Raw genomic sequence first — 18,601 nt, 5'->3', positions numbered from 1 at the left:
TTAATCTAATCCATTTAGAAAATGACTCACAATTTATTGAATAATGTAGAGAAAATTGATATCTTTTCATTAAGGTGACAAAACCTTTTTCGCTGCTGGCATCTGTGAAATGTGTTCTCTATTTAAATTTTATTTATATCAATCTTCTGTGGTGGAGACTAGATTAAAATGGGATGCTTTATACTTACAGTAAACAACTTTCCCATCCTGCCACGAGTGTCATACTAGTTTTGAAAAAGAACTCTGTTTCTTATTCCTTGGAGTAACATGATACCTGTGATCAGGAGGAAGCACAAGCTAATAGCTCCGTTCCTTTGTATTCTATTTCTATGAAAACAAAATGTGTACCCTTTATCACAGGCAAAAAGAGATAGCTGCTGTGGCTTTATAATGGCGAATGCAGAAGCAATCTTGGAACATTTTAATACATAGCATGTTCCCTCTGAACTATCAAAAAATGCACAATGATACTTTGTTTTCAGATTTCAGAGTCTTCCATAAACATGAATTAAAGTTATATATTACTCTGTGAGTATTGTCACATTGTTACACTGTTAAATAGTCTTTGTATTTATACAAAGTTTATATGTGGTTTGTCATACTGTTAAAGCCATTTCCTAAATACAAGTACAGAAAAGTTAACAGAGAATTCTACTTGCAAAGAAGTCTTTGCTTTTTCTGTACACACTGGAGTAGCAAACATGACACAAGCAAGTGTCTGGAAGTCTCAGGGCTGTGTGTACACATTCTCTCCCACACCACCCTCTGCCTGTGTCCTTTTAATCACCCGTAAGAGGGCAGTTAGTCACCACTTTGAATTGCTGAGGAGCTTCAGTTTAACTCAAAAACGTGAAGACTGAGAAATGTGAAACATAACAAGTTGGGAGTTTCAACAAGTAAGGAAATTTTAATCAAACGGATTGTGTTTTTCCAAATATTGCTTGATTTAAGAGGGTGAGGTTAATGTTTCCATGTTGATTTGACCTCAGTTTAGGTATAGATATTTGAAGGCTTTCAGTGTGTTTTTACTGTTCCATAATAGAATAATTTTTTACTGAAATTGAAGGAGAAAGTGTCCCCAGCAAGCTCTCTTCATGCACCAAACCTTTGTGCTCCAAATGATGGACAAGAACAAGCCAAAACTCAGTCACTGTCCTTGCACAACCTAGAAAGGTTCTTACTAACTTTCCAGGCTGAAGCCCAGTGAATTCAGTGTAAGCTGGAAGTTCTCTGAAAGCACCGAAGGCTTTGGGCATTATGTTTGGCAACAAATGCATTTTAAAATGAAGCACAATTGTGTAAACACTAGTAAATATAAGCTATTCTCTTACTCTTTCCTTACATGCAGTCTGATCCTCAGATCTCTTACCTGTATTTTATTTCTCTGGTATACATGATTAGCAAATGCCATTTCAACCAAATGCTTTTTTTGCCTGTTAATCCATGCAGACTAAACACATGAAAAGCTAGATATTTTGATCAAAACTTTTCTATAGGTTTGCAAACAAAGTTTAAGAAAGAAAACAACAATGTGAATTGGACTGAAAAAAAAACCAACAAAAATATTCTGAGGAACTTTGCTTTTCTCCTCAGATCCGTTAGTTATATGCTTAGAGTTTTATATTCTTATAAATGAGACATTTTCTTGAAGAGAACTCAGATATAAGCAATCCATTATTCACACTAGCAGGAGCTGGGGAATAAAAAAAACACAAACCAAAATGAGGCAGGAGTAGTCAAAGCTCTTTTCTACCATACCCTTTTCTTTCCCCATGTCTAAGGATATCTGTCTCAGTCAAAGCAGCCTTGCATGAATAAACTCCATGCTTCTTGTATTCCCCAGACAGTGAAAACCACTCCAAAGTGCTACAGGTGTCTAATTCATCATGACCTGAGCACTCACAGCCTTTGAAGCCTGGTGACTAACAGGAGCCTGTAATTCTCATCCAGAATTAGCACTTCGGGTCACGGAAATGCTCAGGTTTATCAGGATCTGGGAGATCCTGAATGCAAACCACCTGAGGGAAAGCATCTTAACTCTAACTATTCTCTCTCTCACACGACCACTTCACTACATCTCAGCGCAACATAACCTAAATGTAGAAAAGCTGAATTGCATGACCTAGGAAAGCTTTCCCTCGCCCCACCCCTCCCCATACAGGTGTACCTAATCTCAAACACAGCAAACTGTGATTCATTTTAAAGCTTTTTTCTGCCTCTTTGAACTAAAGCTGGAAGTGTAAAGCTTTGAAATCAAGTAGACCTCAAAGGATCAGCAGTGCCCAAGGACAACTGGTCCTAAAGATTAAAAGGGTCTTAATAGAAGAGAAAATACATAAACACAAGACTCAAAGGAAATAATTTTCATTGAGCTCTGGATGCCCCTGCCACAGCGTGGTGCTGAGGACTACATGGCAATGAGCTTTGTAGTGCTGCAGACTTACAAAGGGTTTTGCCAGTTTGCATATTAGAGACAAATAGGAGCCTTTAAGCTGCAAATAGCCTTAATTTCCCCCTTTATAAAAGGAGCCCTTTCTCCAGCCCAGCTATACTGGGTAGGGACAGATAAGAGTACTCATTGGTGGACCTTGGGTATACCATCTTGTGATTGTAACTGCACTGTGATATAAAAATAATATATATATACTAAAACCTGCACATTATCACATGAATCAGTTGATATTAAGGTTCAGCAATGACTTGCATTTGATTATTTTTGGAGGTCAATATCCAAATACATGAGCTATATTTAACAGCATCAATAAGTAGTTATATCATTTTAATAGCTACAAACAGCATTGCTTCCCCATGCCTCCTCTCAGTCTGTATTCATCTCACACTGCTGTTTTACATTGTAAACTCCCTAGGCCAAGGCATTCAGTTGTGTGGGTTTTAGTACCAAGCACCATAGGATCCTTCACCATGGTTATTTCATGATACAGCACTGCTACTAGTAAATAATTATGTTGTTGCTTTTCATTCCATATCACAGGATTCTTCTCACACATTCTGAAGATGCTCTGCTCTGATGATTGCTGTGAAGGCCAGTATTTAGCAGATACAGTTTTTCAGTTTGCCCACTGCACAATCTATTATTAGAGCACAGATTCAGCCCTCATGCCTTTTCATGCATATCAAAGAGAGATATCTCTTTCTACACTGTTAGCAGCATTAATGATACCCTTCTGAAAATGACATGTGAATAGCAACATTAAACTGCCTTGCAAGCACAGGTGTAAAGGGGTTTTTGTTGTCTGTTGTACATATGGAGAAATGTTATGTTACATGATAAAAAGTAGGTATCAAGTGTGAGAGGAAATAGCAAAGACAACACACAGAGGTAGATGATTGCTATAGGGCTCCTCCAACTGAACAAGTCTAGTCTAGTCTATTCAAAGCTTACAGCACTTGCTCCAACTCACTTACCTCTTCTTCAAGACTAAAGGATCTTTCAAACACAAGGTGTTTCTCCCTGTGTTTAAAGTAAACTCATTGGGTAAAAACCGTATCCCTGCTGAGACAATTATTCAGCAAGTCTGCTTGTATAATCACATACCAAGTGAAGGCCTGTTTTGAAATATACTAATTTGGATTCCTGAATTGCAGTAGCTTCACATTAATTTGCTGGCCAGAAATATTGCTTTTCATTCTGGTTTATGTTGCACTATATATATTTTTATTTGCTATACTTGGATGCACTCCAGCATGGCCCAGGAAATATCTTGACCATGTGCCACTCAGATCAACCATGTACCTCAACAGTTGGCAGGTTTGTCCAGCTTATCTGATGAACAAATATCTCACCTTTCCAAAGGAAGTCTTAATTGCACTTTAGAGGAAATGAAAGTGAAAATTAATGAATGTATAACTGACCTTCCTTACAGGACTTCCCACTCTATATTAAGAATTTCCCAGAGTTTACTACCAGCTTTACTTAAAAAACAGCTTCCTTTCTGTTTACATGACATGCCTTTGTGATCATTTAAGCAATCTAAAATATTCCTATTACATTCTTACCTAAAGAATATGTCATTTGCTTTGCTTGGGTGTAAGTGTGTGTACTTAAGTCTCCCATTTGGAAATACACATTTATAGTATCACATACTTGTATGCTTGCGTCTGTGTGTGTTTGTTGTTAGTCTGTGGCAAAGGAAGATGGATCAGGAAGTCAGGGGAGCATTAAGAAGTTACATGAGGCTGCCAGAAGAATCCAAAGCGTTTGAGGGTTGACTGTGTTGTCAGTGGTTCATTTTTTCATAGTCCTCACTGGAAAAACAAAACACTGAATTGGAACAGTCCTATGAAAGGTAGTTTTCTTCTCAGAGCCAAGTCAAAAGGGGATCCTTTCCTAGTAAATTAAGATTGGAGCAACAAAGTCAGCTGCTTAGGTGGGACAACAACAGGTCTGTTGAGATAGTGTGATGGGTATAACTGTGTAGGTAATTCTGATGATACATAACTTTGCAGCCATGGTCACCTATTGCCCGTCTCTCCTAGCCTGAGAACAAGAATGCAGTTCAAGTGTTATGGACACTCTTTTGTGCCTTGCTGGGTCTCTCTCTTCTGCAGTCTCCTGCATTCTGGTCCATGCAGAGCCTGCTCCTGCATGTTGAAATGGAATAGTGATACACACTTTTTAGTCTAGGAGCATCTGTGGGTTTGGTGCATTGATTTCTCAGTGTGGGTTGGTCATATGTCAGAGATTAAAGGGACTAGTAGCTTTGTCTGCGTAGCTGTGAAATAAGGGGAAGGACATTAATAGCAGCTGCAGATGTTTTTAGGTGTCTACTTGGGATTTTGTGAGCATAAACAACTAGGTAAAAAATGAATCAAGAATGTAATTATAAACTCCTGAAATCAGTGCATGCACAACAGGGCATCTTCCAGAGCTGAATGGTGTGATACAAGGTAGTCTACTGTTTCAAAGATATTTCATGGCCGTGAAGCAACTCTGGGATGATATGAATGGGTAAAGCATCTCTATTTGACTGTGTAAGAAGCTTCATGACTGCAAACATGAAATTAATTCTTGCCAGAGAAAACAAACCGCAGACAGAGCCACTCATGCACCAACTAGTTACAGTTTGCAAGGTTAGCTAAAGTTGATCAAAATCCCAAGACAAAAAATGTCATTAAGATCCAGTTAAGGATATAGACAGATACCAATTCCCAGGCAAGAAACTTCATTAAGGTACACTCGAGGCTGTAAACACATGTGAGAACTAAATTCAAACAACAAGATCCAAACACTGTCATCATTTACAATGTTAAATATTTGGAAATTCAAAGTTACTGTTAGAGATAATATGGATTCTATAAAATTCATAATCATGTTTCAAGAAACTGAACTGCTGCTCTTCATCATTACCTTACCTCCTGTTGCTTGTTGCGGCGCTCCCTGCAATGGGACACTGGAAGCTAAAAGTCTACATGGGTTCCAAAAATTCAGCAAAAGGACAGCTATAGGTATTGAAAACAAAGCAGGCTCTGTTTATTCTGGAGTACCCTGACCCACAAGTCCTGAAGACCTGAAGAATATTCCAACGGAAATCTCTTTCAACTTGCCTTGTTCTTGTATGTGTTCAAAAAGTCCAGATTGGACACTCATGAAGATGGGCTGTTAAGATGTATGGTCCTTTGGTTTGAAGGAATATTGCTGCCATCACAGCATTCCCTGCAGTCACAGCATGAGAGTAGGTGAGATCTCGTGTATACAGAAACTATGAGAAGCAGTGCACTGTCTTAGAGAATAAAAGATGCAAAACAAGTAATTAAATGCAGAAACCTTGCAACTAGATTTCAGTAGAAGGGTTTAGAAGGGATGCTCTGCTTCTAAAATGCAGTGTTGGACCCTTGAGATATTGTTTCACTAGATTTTTCATTATAACAGAGTTGTGAACATTGTATTTTCTCTTCTAGCTTCCATAGTGATTGGGAAATGGTGGTGTGAGATGGAGCCCTGCCTAGAAGGAGAGGAATGTAAGACGTTGCCTGATAATTCTGGATGGATGTGTGCGACTGGCAATAAAATCAAGACCACCAGAGTAAGTCGCCTTTCTGTCTATACCCAGGAGGTCTCAATAGGAAAGGGAGTCACTAATGATTGCTCACCCATATCTTTTCGTCATCATGTCTGCTGTAAAAGTCTTAAAGGTCACTTTAAGTGCTGAGCACTCAACTCACTGTCTACATTTGAGGTCTTCAGAGCAGCTCTAGCCCCATGCACCTGTTAGTGACATACCTTTGAGATACTGAAGATTCAGGTAAAACAAGCCAAGCGGTGATGCCAACTTTCACCGTACATTGGTAGGAAAATGCAGAGATACAGCTGCAAAAAGAGCATGAATGAGCTGGCCATACTTCTCCCACTATGAGATTACCTTTGGGAAAAAAGTATGTTTAAAAAATGGATTCCAGGTTTTTTTCTTGCATTGTGCAATTATTTCACAACCATTTTTGTAAAATTGCTAGCTATACCTACTGTATTCCACACATTAAATTATTTTCATGCCACAATTATTTTTTTTTTCTAGGAAAATTATACAGTGGTCAACAGAAAATATGTTTTAAGAATTAATAGATTTTGTTTTTCAGTGAAGTGGAAAATAACTTTTGAAACCTGCTGAATTAAAAAAGAAAAAGTCAAGAATTTTTTCCCTCTTTAAGAAGTTCTACATTTTCATAACCCACTACTAATTCACAGGAATGTGAAGCTCAGTGTCATGATTTCCTGACTTCTTCCTTTTTCTACAGTCCTAACTTGAGCAATTTTTCATGTCTTCTAGGCCTTTCGTTGAAATAGTTGATTCTACCTCAACTAATCCCCATGCCATCCGAATTCTTTTCTTTCCTACTGTATGATATAACCTGGGATGAATGATTTGTATTGCAACCTTAGTTTCTTGAGCAGTACCTTCTGGTGTGGCCAATCTTACCACCACATTTAATTAGTAGGATACATACCAATTTAGGAGGTTTTCTTTGTAGCAGGCAGTAAGTGGCCCCTGAAAACAGGATGCATGTTATCTCTTTGTCATCTCCCAGAGAAAAGGAGAAAGCATGGAGGGCACTGTGATTCCTTGACTCAGCTTCTTCCTTGCAGTGTCTTTGTGGGTGCAAACCACTCTGTGTTCACAACTGATCTGTCCACAGTGAAACAACACTACAAGACTGTGCCCTAAAGTACATGTCTTGCCGTGCAATCAAAAAACAAAACCAAAAACCCCCACAAACTTACTGTACGTCCTTTTCACTGAGGCAACCTCTTTCTAACTGAATCAGAGAATTAAAGTGGAAAAAAGTGACATTAAAGAAGCAATAAGCAACATGAAGTGTGTTATACTTTTGTTAAATTACAATAATTCAGCACTGCTGCAGTCTCTCTGCAAATTATATAATTTAGGAATTACATTTGCTTTTTTCCTGTGAAATTGTCCTGCTCTTAACTCCCCCAACCCTCATCATATAAACTGGTTTTAGGCGATAGCCTGCTTCTAGAAGTGATTGCTAGAAATGTAGCAGCTTCATTAATATGCAGATGTATGGTCCAATCTATTCAGTATGCATCATTGTATTTCATTTAAATTAAATACTTACAGAGTGAGTGCTCATAACTGAAAAAAATATTTCTTCATTTACCCACAGGAGTTATTTTAATTAGCTTGTGAGGGGAGTACCTTATGGTGCTGCTTCCAGTAGAATTTTGCTTTGTTGCTTTAAAATATCATTACGGAACCCAATTGACAAAAGCAACGTGACATGATGTGCTTAGGAACCGTCTCTTGCATTTTCCAAGCAAAAAATCTACTTCATAATCCCTGGAACTTTGCTAGAATCCAAACTGCTGCGTCAAATCTGGCAACATAAATATAAAATAATAGAAGCAATCAGATCCAGAAAAAGGCATTTTTTTGTCTTTGTTTTGTCATTTCAGATAGCATCAGAGAAAGGGATTACACTATAATCTGTATTGACCCCAATCCAGGCTGCAAGATTGGGCCATGTGTGTCTAATTTATATACTTAAGGAAGTTAAGAAAGCAGAAGAAACAAGACAAATAAGTCAACATCCTAGATATATCTGTGGTGATTAGCCAAAAAGCTAGAGCAAGTCACCATGGGCTGTAAACTGTTTTAATGAAGGCTTTTTCTCACACAGAATACATGGATGTTAGGCAGCTGCTCTTGTCCTGACAGGGAAAACATTCATGTTTATGACTCTCAGGATTAAAATACCTATTAGAATATTCTCCAAGACCCACAGTAAATCACATATAAGTATCTCTGTATATATATATGTGTATATATATATATATGAGAATGTCTGAATATTCAAAATATATGTAATTTTACAGCGTAGTGCGTTACTTCATGGCTGGTTCTCAGATGTGATGAATACTGATTAGTGTCAGAAGAACATGGACAACAGAGCCAGTAAAGGCTTTTTGCCAGCATGTCTTCCTTTTTACACATTTCTTTGTGTGTTTAGTCTTTTAGCATAGCTCGCTAATGAAGTTGTTAAAGCCAAAGATATAAAGCTCAGAGCCTCTGTAAATTGATTTGTTTTCTATTGATGGTCAGAGCAGGTGACAAACACTGGAAAGAAATCATTTTGTAATTCAATTTTTGGAGCAGTTTCAATGCTTTTTCTTAATTCTTTTTTTTTCCCCGTTTTTCTTAAAGAACATAAGTTTCAATGCTTTCCTTCAAAGTGTGGGACTCTTGGAGCTGCACTAGGACCTGGCTGGAGATCATATCACTACATTTCAGTAACTGGTACCAGGAGAAATATGAGCATGGTCTCAGCCTGCATGCTTGAAGATAGTGCCCATAAGGGCACTTAAATGCCTGTAAGATACCAGAGCTGCTGAAAACCATGGAAACATGGCTCTTCATGCATCCCATGATTTGCTACTTCCCATTTAACTGAGGGAGTTACTCACAAGCTCTTGATTGGTGTCTGCAAAAAATCTCTTTTTATGTAATCCATACTAATAACACCTCTAAATACATCAACAAGCTGTTTTTCTGCTGATACTATTAAAGCATTGAACACCTGGGGACTGGCAGAGCAGGTCAGCTCAGAGCATCTCTCCAGTTCCACAGCTTGTGCCCTCCATTATCAGCCCACCCACACCTCCAGTTCCCAGATTAACACTTGTTTCACCATACATTTTGCCATCATAGAAATGCAGACCATTTAAGGGTGCCCCAAGGGACCTGAGCATCACGTTTCTTAGCAGCCATTGTTCATCGCATGCTGCAACAAATAGCAGCTGTGGTGTCCATGACCCTGTGGTCCCTTGTCATTCCATACTCTTACACCAACCACACCAACACCTGAAGCAGTGTACAAACAAGAAATGGATATATATGAATACCCCAAGAGAGTAAATGCATCAGGGTCACTCATCAGTGGCAAACCAGGAGAGCAGAACATGGGAACTGGGGTAAGGAAGGAAATGGTAAATAAACCCAGAGTCTTATTTTCTGTTTTTAAGCTATCCATAATAGGTAAAATGATTTCCAGGTCTTTTTAATTTAGAGTGCTGAAGAAATCCCTCTATTTTTGTGATAACAGTCTCTGTAATTAAGAAAGATGTCAGTTCAACGCAGTAGAGCACAAAATGATAGTAAATATCTCTTGCTACAAGACTACATTTCAACATATCACCTAGTGCTTAGCTAATGATTTCTAGTCCTGATTTAATGCCTGAGCCTGCTCATATTCAAGTCAATTTGAGTTTCATTGCTGACCTAGTCATCTAGCAAAGAGTTGGACCTCTTGTGCCGTTCATCTTGTGTAGCAGTGCAGGAAAGAAACAAAAGTCTCTCCTCGGGAGAGCTATTTTTGCTTCTGGTCAGTTGTTCTTATTTCAGCATCCTTAAAAATCGTCTGGGCGGTGGTGTTTCCTCTTCAAGCCATTAGCGTGCTTGCTCAGATCAATTGTGGTGTTAGTCATAAAGAGTGATGGTTTTATGGTCTGTTGCAGGCTGTGTTATCTCACCCAAGGTGAGTAGATGAAGTCAGTCAGACTTTCCAGTCTGTTATATAGCTAGTCATTCCCTATCCTACTCTTTGGCTAAGAGGGTTGGTGTGGATCCAAATGAAAGATGGATCCATCTACATGGCTTTGTTTAGCAGAAGCTACTAGCATCAGTCTGAGAAGGGGAGGGTGGAAGGCTAGGATGAGCATGTCCCCACACCCAAAGCTGTGATACACCACCAGCCAAGGTGATCAATGCACATCCAGCGTCTCCCAAGGCACAGGCAGGAGCTCGCTCAGGGTCTGCCTCTTGCACGTCCTTAAATCCCTGCAGCCCCAAGAGAAAAGACCCTTCTCCCCCAGATACTGCGATTTAAACTCAGCTATATCATGAACAGGACAAAATACCATGAAGCCTGGGCCTGTCTTTCCTCTCATAACGTATTTTGTATACTGATGCTTTTGTGCTTTCTTACTGCAGATCCACCCAAGGACCTAACAGAGCGCCGTCTGCAAGGAGACAGTGAAAGCCCTGCTGATTTGTGAGGACAAAGTATTGAAAGTTTAAAACCATCTCAGCATTTACAAGCCAAATGGATTTCTTATTTGCACTTTGACTGTTTACCAGACAACAACAGTGGCTTTACTGTGTGAAAGCAAGTATTCGGTGGAAATAATGCCCCTGATTTTTGACAGCTGAAAATAAAAATGAAGAAAATGGTTCCTTTGGTAAAGTTTCCGAGATTGCAAAGTACAAACAACAGTCTAAGTTTGGATCTACAATTTACTTTATACCAGTTAAAGTATATATATAGAAATATATATATATTAATATATGATATTTTGAAATAAAAGCCTCACTCTTCAAGAAATTGAATAGTACCACACTTTGCTGCAGCTGCTGTAAATTTTTTTCTTCTTTTTTGTAATGGTCTGGAAGATCCCTACGTGTTTCAGAGAGAAATGTGGCAGCGAAGAGGCAAAGCAAACCTGCTGCGGTACAAGGATGCCTAAGAGCTACACGAATCCTACCAATGTGGCATCCAGAGCTTCCTGTTCCCTTTGGCAGAATGTTGAGGGCATTTGTTGTTCCACTTTGTGTTCTGGAGGCTTTTCCCCTTGTGCAATACTAGCATGCTGGCTTTGCTTCATTAACCATACTTGATTGATATATAACAATGATAATTCTATCCTCTTTCAAGAAAATATTTTTAGAGCTGTTAGATATTCCATGAAGAAGAGATGGACAGCTACTGAATGAAGTACAGTATGTATTAAAGGTTTATTTGGCAGAGTTTGGTAGACTGTGAGCTCCCTTCTTATTAAAGGTGTACTGTACGTACAATGTCTTCAGACTTTGTATAGCTCATAGAGACTACAGTAAAAAAACAGTAACCAACTCTAAAGCTTTGTATTGTTGGCTCACTAATTCTTTGAAACAACAACAAAGCTATTTCTTTCCAGACCAACATGGGAGAGGGCTTTTACATATGGTTTGTTTTTTTACGAGCCCATTTGCAATTGGTGTACAAGCATTTCAGGTTAAGCAAATGTCTCTGTGGACACCTTGAATGCTCAGGCACATGCACATGCACACACATGCCTGTCTGTGTGCTTTTATCCCACAGCACAGGTGGGAGAAAAACCTAAATTTAAGCTTCCTCTGTTGCAGGTCAGGCCAATTCTCATTGAGAGCATCTGCCACCAGCTAAAACATGCATATGGGCAATTCCATGGCACAGCAAATGCAGAACAGTTTGCGGTAAGCAAACTGTGTCTAAGCCATGTCTTAATTTCAGGAATAGTTTCTTTCAGATTAATTTTAATCTGTTTCTTGCTAAGGTGAATCAGCTGAGTTGAGATGCTCTTCAGCAAGGATGCATCCACAGAGACATTGATCTACTCACTGCAAGCGGTTTGAATTCACGTTTCTAGCTAAGCTGTTGCTGTTCTCCATGCAGCCTGGCTCTTGCATCACTGAGGAAAGATCACATCTGAGGGCTGACATGTGCAAGCCAAGTTCACATTCCCAGTCACTTTTGCAAACAGTCCAATTAATTTCAGGGGTTTATTCGTGTGGAAAATTATCCTGCTGTCACGCATAAGTCTGCACAATCTACCTTTCAGTATGCCTAATGCTACTGAATCAAAAAGGAACAGGGAACTGTAAAACTTGTTCTATCCAGTACAGTTTAATTTCTTTAATGTTTCCAATTCCCTTTCAGCCTGCTTACCTTGCCTCTCACAGGACCCCTTTGGCCATGCTGATCACTTTTAATCGAGAGCAGAGGAAGCGCTGCATTTCCCAAGCTAGAGTTGGTCAAAATTCTCACGCTAGCTTTCTTTCTCCTTCAGGGCAACCACTTCAGTCCCTTATGTTTCAAGAGGCAGAAATTTGTCACTGTAATTACACTGTATATTAAAGCAGCTACATGATGTGTCACGCCATACTCCATGCCAGCTTTCTGTGCTGGTCCTTGGCTGATGCTCACACTGGAAAAGGATATGCTATTTCCAAGTACCTCTATTATTTCCCCTTCAAAAAGACATGAGAGTGAAAAGTGGTCAAGGAAGAAACTTGGTTTTCTTCTGTGCACAGAAAGACTAAATAGGAGCATGTTATATGTCCTAACACATAGAGACCAGCCTCACCTGTGTCCCAGCAAGAAGAACATGTCTTTTCTGGCCACAGCCACTTGACTAAACTGCAGAAGATACCTGGACTCTAGTCGATGTTTTAGATATGATCTGCCATAGCCATGCGTCCTTGGTCCCATCATCTCAATGAGGACCACTGCCTGCCTGGTTATCCTCACATAGATGTGATCCCAAAATGAGATCTCAGACCAGCTCCAGGCTCACCTACCACACGTAAGGGGAAACTCCTCCAGAATAAGTCCATAGCAATTCTTCGTTTTACTGCAACAGCACTTTAAAAAAAACCCTCTAGACCTAGGAAGCCCTTGGTGCACTGGGAGATAGACTGCCACCAGGCAATAAGTTGATTAAAAGCCAGGATATGTATGTTATCATCCATTTAACAGCAGGAATCGAGGCACACAAAGGTAAATGGCCACTGAAAATCATATTGGAAGGTATGGAAAATTGAGCAGAAATTTAACTTTGGTTTCCTTATTCCAAGCCTACTGATAACCCCACACAGCAAACTAACCTATGGCCTTTTGTGCCGTTTGCAAAGCCCGAGTTATCACCACTGAGAGGTACTTATCCCGTAGCAGTGTATCTGACATGGTGTATCTGTGAGTAGATAACAATGCTTATGCCCGTGTCTATGGAATATGCCTGTTGAGACTGGGAAGTATTAGACTTGGTAAAACATAGGAAGCAAACGTTGTCATTACCACAGCAAAGTTTCTTAGAGATGTTTATGAATTTTTTGTTGCCAGTAGGCAGCCTCAAATATCACACCAAATTCAGTAAACATCTGTGTCTCTTTGAAGTTGCTGCAAGATCTGCTCATGAAGTGTGGCACTGAGAAATTGCTGTTTTAATTAAAATGTTTTAGAGGGGAATTAAGGCCTTTACAAAAATAATGACTAACAAAACGTGAAGTCAAAGGGGGAGCCGGATGCAGCTAATCTTCATTGTTCCAGTGAACCAAATTGAATACAATAGTAAAAAAACCCAAGCAGTCTGAAGTCACAATGATCATGTATTTCAGTGAGATGCACAGGAACACAGCATGTAGCAGGAAGATGGCAGAGCAGCTTACCTTGGGTGATGGAAACACAATGTATTTCAGTAGTGGAGTGAATGAGGGTCCACATCCTCATGAGAAAGTGACAGTCATGCCACTCTGCCCAATGTTTAAAAGTATATACATCCATAGAAGAGAAAGGTGAAAGTTCCTGCTTTTTGGCAGAAGTCTAGACAGAGACATGCCAGGGAAAAAAGAAAAGTAGTTGTAAATGCATCCAAGATAAATTTAGATTTCTGTCAATGTTTCTTCTTCAAATGTGTGAAAAAACAAGTTATGTAAATCTGAAATGTACAAGTTGGAAAAAATACTGAAAAAGAAAAAAATAGCTACCATCTGCCTATTGATTCAGAAAATCTAGATTATGTGCTTCTGTCCAAAAATCTCTGGTAATAAAGAGCTCAGTGTGGTATCACTTAACATTGCTACATGCTGTATCTGAAGAAAAAAGACACATGGAGTAAGTCCACTGCTACGGCCAACAATTATGAACAGCATGATGTGTACTTGGTGCGTCACACAGAGAAAGGACTCTGAAGGTGATACAGTAATTGATGAGTGATGCTCTTATCAGACCTACTGATTGACAATTAACAGAGTTTGCAGATACTTTCAGTGGTGTATTCTATTTTCACATTATAAAATAATTACCGGTTATGTTCCTAACTCTCCTCATTTGCCACTTTTCTATTCTGCTGTATGGTCTAAATATAACTACAGATCATAGAGAAGTTGTGGAGATAAACATACCTTGGCTTGGAGAGCACATTCATTTCATCTGAAGGTGGCAGTCTTTGTTTCTTCTTCAGTGGCAGGATGAATATTGTGGTGTAAAACAAGCTTCTCTTTTATCAGTACCTCAGTTGCATCCCAGTAAGCAGGGTTTAGAGCTTGCCTGACAAAGAAATGGGTCATGCTTCTTTGCTTGGTATTCTATTTTTTTTGGCAGAGAAAAATAGAAACACATTCCACAAATAATCTTTCAGGTAGACAGAAGGAGATGTGCGTACAGGGCAGTTGGTTTAAGGCTGTCAACAATTTTTCTAGTTCACCGGTTTGAGTTCAGATCGTAGGCCTGACACATATTTATGGTTTCTTCTGTGAAATGCTCTCACAGTCAAACCACTTAACTTCACAAATATTTGTACTTTATAAAACTATGCCACTCTGAGGAAAAGAAACTGACTCTTCTGCTTTGCAGGTAGGAAACAAAGACTCATAAGACTTGAGACCTGTCTAAGGTTATCCTAAAGAACTGCAGCAGATCCAGCAATAGAACTGAGGACTCCTGGATTTCAGGTCATCATTACAGATGGTTCATCTGCAGTTCACATCAGTAAAATCTCACTGGCAGCAGACCCCGGCTGTTAGATCAAGTCACAGAGAGCAGAATTAGAGTGCCTGCAGTCAAGTCTGCAAGAGCCAACTGCTCAGAACTTGCTTACCTCCCTTCAGCTGGGATTTTCAAACCACAAATGCATGGAAGACCACCACTACGCTTACTCCAACATCTGCTCCCACAAGGACACAGTGACACAGTCCTGCCTTAGTCTGGTTTCATGGCTCCTTAAGTATAAGTTGCTTTGAGCCTTTCAGATCAGAAGAGAGATGGAAAAAAAAGCGCAGAAATGGCTGTGCTTAACTGTGATGGACTGAGAAACAAATGTAGCCAACAGTCCTTCTTTTGGAGGTCATGATTTCTCAGAGATGCCCATCAGATAGAATGATTTTCATGTAAAAGTTTACTTTGAACAGAGAAAGCATGCATTCCGCCACACCAGGAAGTGCCTGAACCAGCCAACAAGAAGGACAAATAACTTACCCTCAAGTAAACAGGATACTAAGCTGCCAAGGGAGAGGATACTACAGAGGGTAACTAAGTGAATGGGAAAAAAAAAAAGAATCACTTTATTTTTTGACAAATATTCATCTGTGTGAATGCTTGCAGATCTTTGATAAAACCTTTTGCTGTTGCTTGACAAGTACCTTTAATTCCTGAGTGCAGCTCAGAAATGTGCAGAGGTCTTTCTCACATGACAGGCCTGGGTATGACAGTTTTTCATCCAAGACTCATTGTCAGATTATTTTTGTCTTCTCACCATGTGGCAATATGGTCAAATTTGTATGACCAGAAACAATATACATGTCTGAGCATCAAGTTACTAACCCACTTGTCTCTCATTTGCTTGCTTTTTCAGATGGCTGTCCTTGATTCTGTTAGAAATGAAGGCTAGAGACCCACCCAGATTTGAAGCAAACTGCCTATAATCTAAAGTATTGCTCAGGGGAATATGCAATTTCTTCCTCACACCTGCCATTCCTCTTAATTTCCTATTTCATTTCATTTTCATTTCGTCTCATACCCTCTCTTTCACACCACTTAATTATTTTCATCCATCTCTATTCACCACTACTGCCCCACAGATGGAGAAAAGCAGCTATGCTGTCAAGACCCAATTCAGGGAGCTGTCCCCCCCAACAGCTGTGATTTATGTGATGATCTTTCTTGTCCTTTTTCCTATGTACTTTGGAAGGTGAGATCCCAACCTCACTACAGCTGCTATGCCAGCAGCTCCTCGTATTTCACTGCCCACAACAGCAATCCTCAGCTCAGGGCCATCGGGTCTCTCTCAGGTGTGCCCTAGTGTATAAAGCACATGCTACTGATACTTGATTTGCAGCAGAGGAGTTAATTGTCAGCTCCTCACCTTCACTGAACCTATCCTGTTTGTTGCTTCTACAGTCTCATATACCTTGATCAGAACCAAGAAGTCAGCACACAGACTACTGGGGGCTTGCCATTAGTTTATGTCTCTGCAAGAGGACAATTCATTGCTGTTGATTTAATCAGATTTGAAATAGAGAATGAAGAACAGACCAAATGGCTGTTAAATGCACCATATGGGATCCAAGCACAGACCCGTTAGGTTCTTTTCTGGGCACATTTTTCCCCAGTGTTCTTTCAGTTTCATTTCTGAAAGACTCTACTATCTAGACTTGTAGAGCTTATATGCTATCTCAAGTAAAGTGGCCCAGCATTTTTACAAATCTGGCCCCAAGTCTCTAAAGCCCTACTAGTACCTCACAGACACTGATGTCAGGCAGAGAAACAGTTAGGAAATGCTACCAGCTGAAGGCAGTGATCTCTGTGTCCTTCCTCTGCTTCAGAAAACTCTTCTAAACAATATCATCTCAGCTGTGCATCTAGCAGCAACCTACAAAAAATACTTCTGACGGGATCACAATACATCCCTTTCTCTATCACAGAATAAAGCTGTGAAAGAAGGATAACAGGATTTCTTACAGTCAGTGCTATTCAAGATCCAGGGGCAAAATAAGGAAGACCAGCCTAAAACTTTAAAAATTGTTTAGCACATAATTGTCATTGATTTCTAGTCTATGCTCTCCTCCCTTAATATACTCCACACATCTACCTGGAAACTACAGTGATTCCACCTCGAAGCACCTCCTGTAGCTATACCATTCAAAACCTTGATGCTTGCAAAGGAGCCCCAAAAGCCAACCACAATACACCAAGTGAGTAGACCTTGTCAATGTATTGCTGCCTCCGGTTTCCCTTTCAGCTGCTGCCCTTATGCTCCCAACAGAATTTGACACGAATACCTATGAGAGAATTGTTCTCCAAAAATTGTTGTGAGACATGGAGGTCATCTTATGCCTGAATAATTGAGGCACTCATCTGTACCAGCAGCCAGTTTCTTTCTGTACTCTTCATTAACACACAGCTGCCCTATTTAAACTGAACTAATTAGTTCCTTACAATTAAAGGCAGTGGTTTGGGTAGAAGAAAAATGGGAGCTCATAATAGGTAAAGTTCTTGATCAGGATTATTATTATTTTTCAAATCAAACCCAAAGTTTGCATAACAAAGATTTCTCAGAAGATACAGTGTATTACATAGGAAAACCAGTTGTTCATCACTAATTGGTTCCATTCTTCTCAGACACTTTTTCACAAACGCCTAGAATCTGGATTTCTGAGCACTTAAAAGCCTAGCATTAAGAGAAATGAAAACTGAAGAACTGACCAGAAAGCAAAGATTACCAGCCTTAACATTCAATTTATCAAATCAAAACCTTGCCATGATTTAACCACAGGCTGCTCTGCTGAAATACAGTCAGTTTCTAACTGCAGATCACGATTTTCTTCACTGCTCTACAAGGTACAGGTTAGACTAAGTGTAGAATAGTACCCATGTGAAATACCCAGCGCATCTCAGTGATAACTTCCCTTACCTGCCCTGGGACACAGGTGAGACCATCAAACATAACCAAACATCCACCAGTATGAACGATAGTGACTATTCAGTTTCAAGTTTATGCAGTACAGACACAAAATAGACTCATAACAGGAGTAAATTGATACTAAACCCAGTGTCTGGACAGCAGAAGTTCCACATCTCATGGATTATTTACGTATAAAGAGAACATATGCAATGGCCATGTTGATAATTTCCTTAGGATTTAGAGAACTGAGCAACTTCAGCTTTACTGACTTCATGGTTGCTTGATCTCACTACAGTAAACAGCTCCGGTTTTTTCCTTTTCATGTTTTATCCTGAAGCAACAGAGCATTACATTAATTGACTTGTCTTATTAATTCAATAAGCTGCTTCCAAGATGAAATGCTTAGCTATGCTTGCTTGTTTTTGGCACTTTTTGGTTGTTGGAAGAAAAGCTTTAAGGCTAGAATTGCTCTGATGTTTTCCACAGTTCACTGAATAATTTTATGCACTACTGAAGATTTGCCACATTTGGAATTACTGCAGACTGCTGCTTTTTCATCATATTATAATTTAATTCACACTTTTAGTATGATAAGAAAACATTTAACAGTTTGCATATTAGAGAAGTGTATTTGTTCTGCCATAAAGCTGT

General features: G+C 39.5%; 1 protein-coding gene across 3 annotated transcripts in view; it reads left to right on the top strand.

The window, feature by feature from the left end:
• TAFA1 (TAFA chemokine like family member 1) overlaps positions 1-11,195 on the top strand; it is a 224,030-nt gene extending 212,835 nt beyond the window's left edge. For all 3 annotated transcript variants that reach the window (XM_065687211.1, XM_065687210.1, XM_065687212.1), the window contains 2 exons: positions 5,920-6,044; positions 10,467-11,195. In XM_065687211.1, the coding sequence (XP_065543283.1) occupies positions 5,920-6,044; positions 10,467-10,484 (143 nt within the window). In that variant the 3' untranslated portion in view covers positions 10,485-11,195. The remainder of the gene's footprint in view (positions 1-5,919; positions 6,045-10,466) is intronic.
• The last annotated feature ends 7,406 nt before the right edge of the window (positions 11,196-18,601 follow it).

Source organism: Lathamus discolor, chromosome 7 (assembly GCF_037157495.1).
Source record: "Lathamus discolor isolate bLatDis1 chromosome 7, bLatDis1.hap1, whole genome shotgun sequence".
NCBI lineage: Eukaryota > Metazoa > Chordata > Aves > Psittaciformes > Psittacidae > Lathamus > Lathamus discolor.
This window is presented reverse-complemented; position numbering and strand designations above follow the sequence as displayed.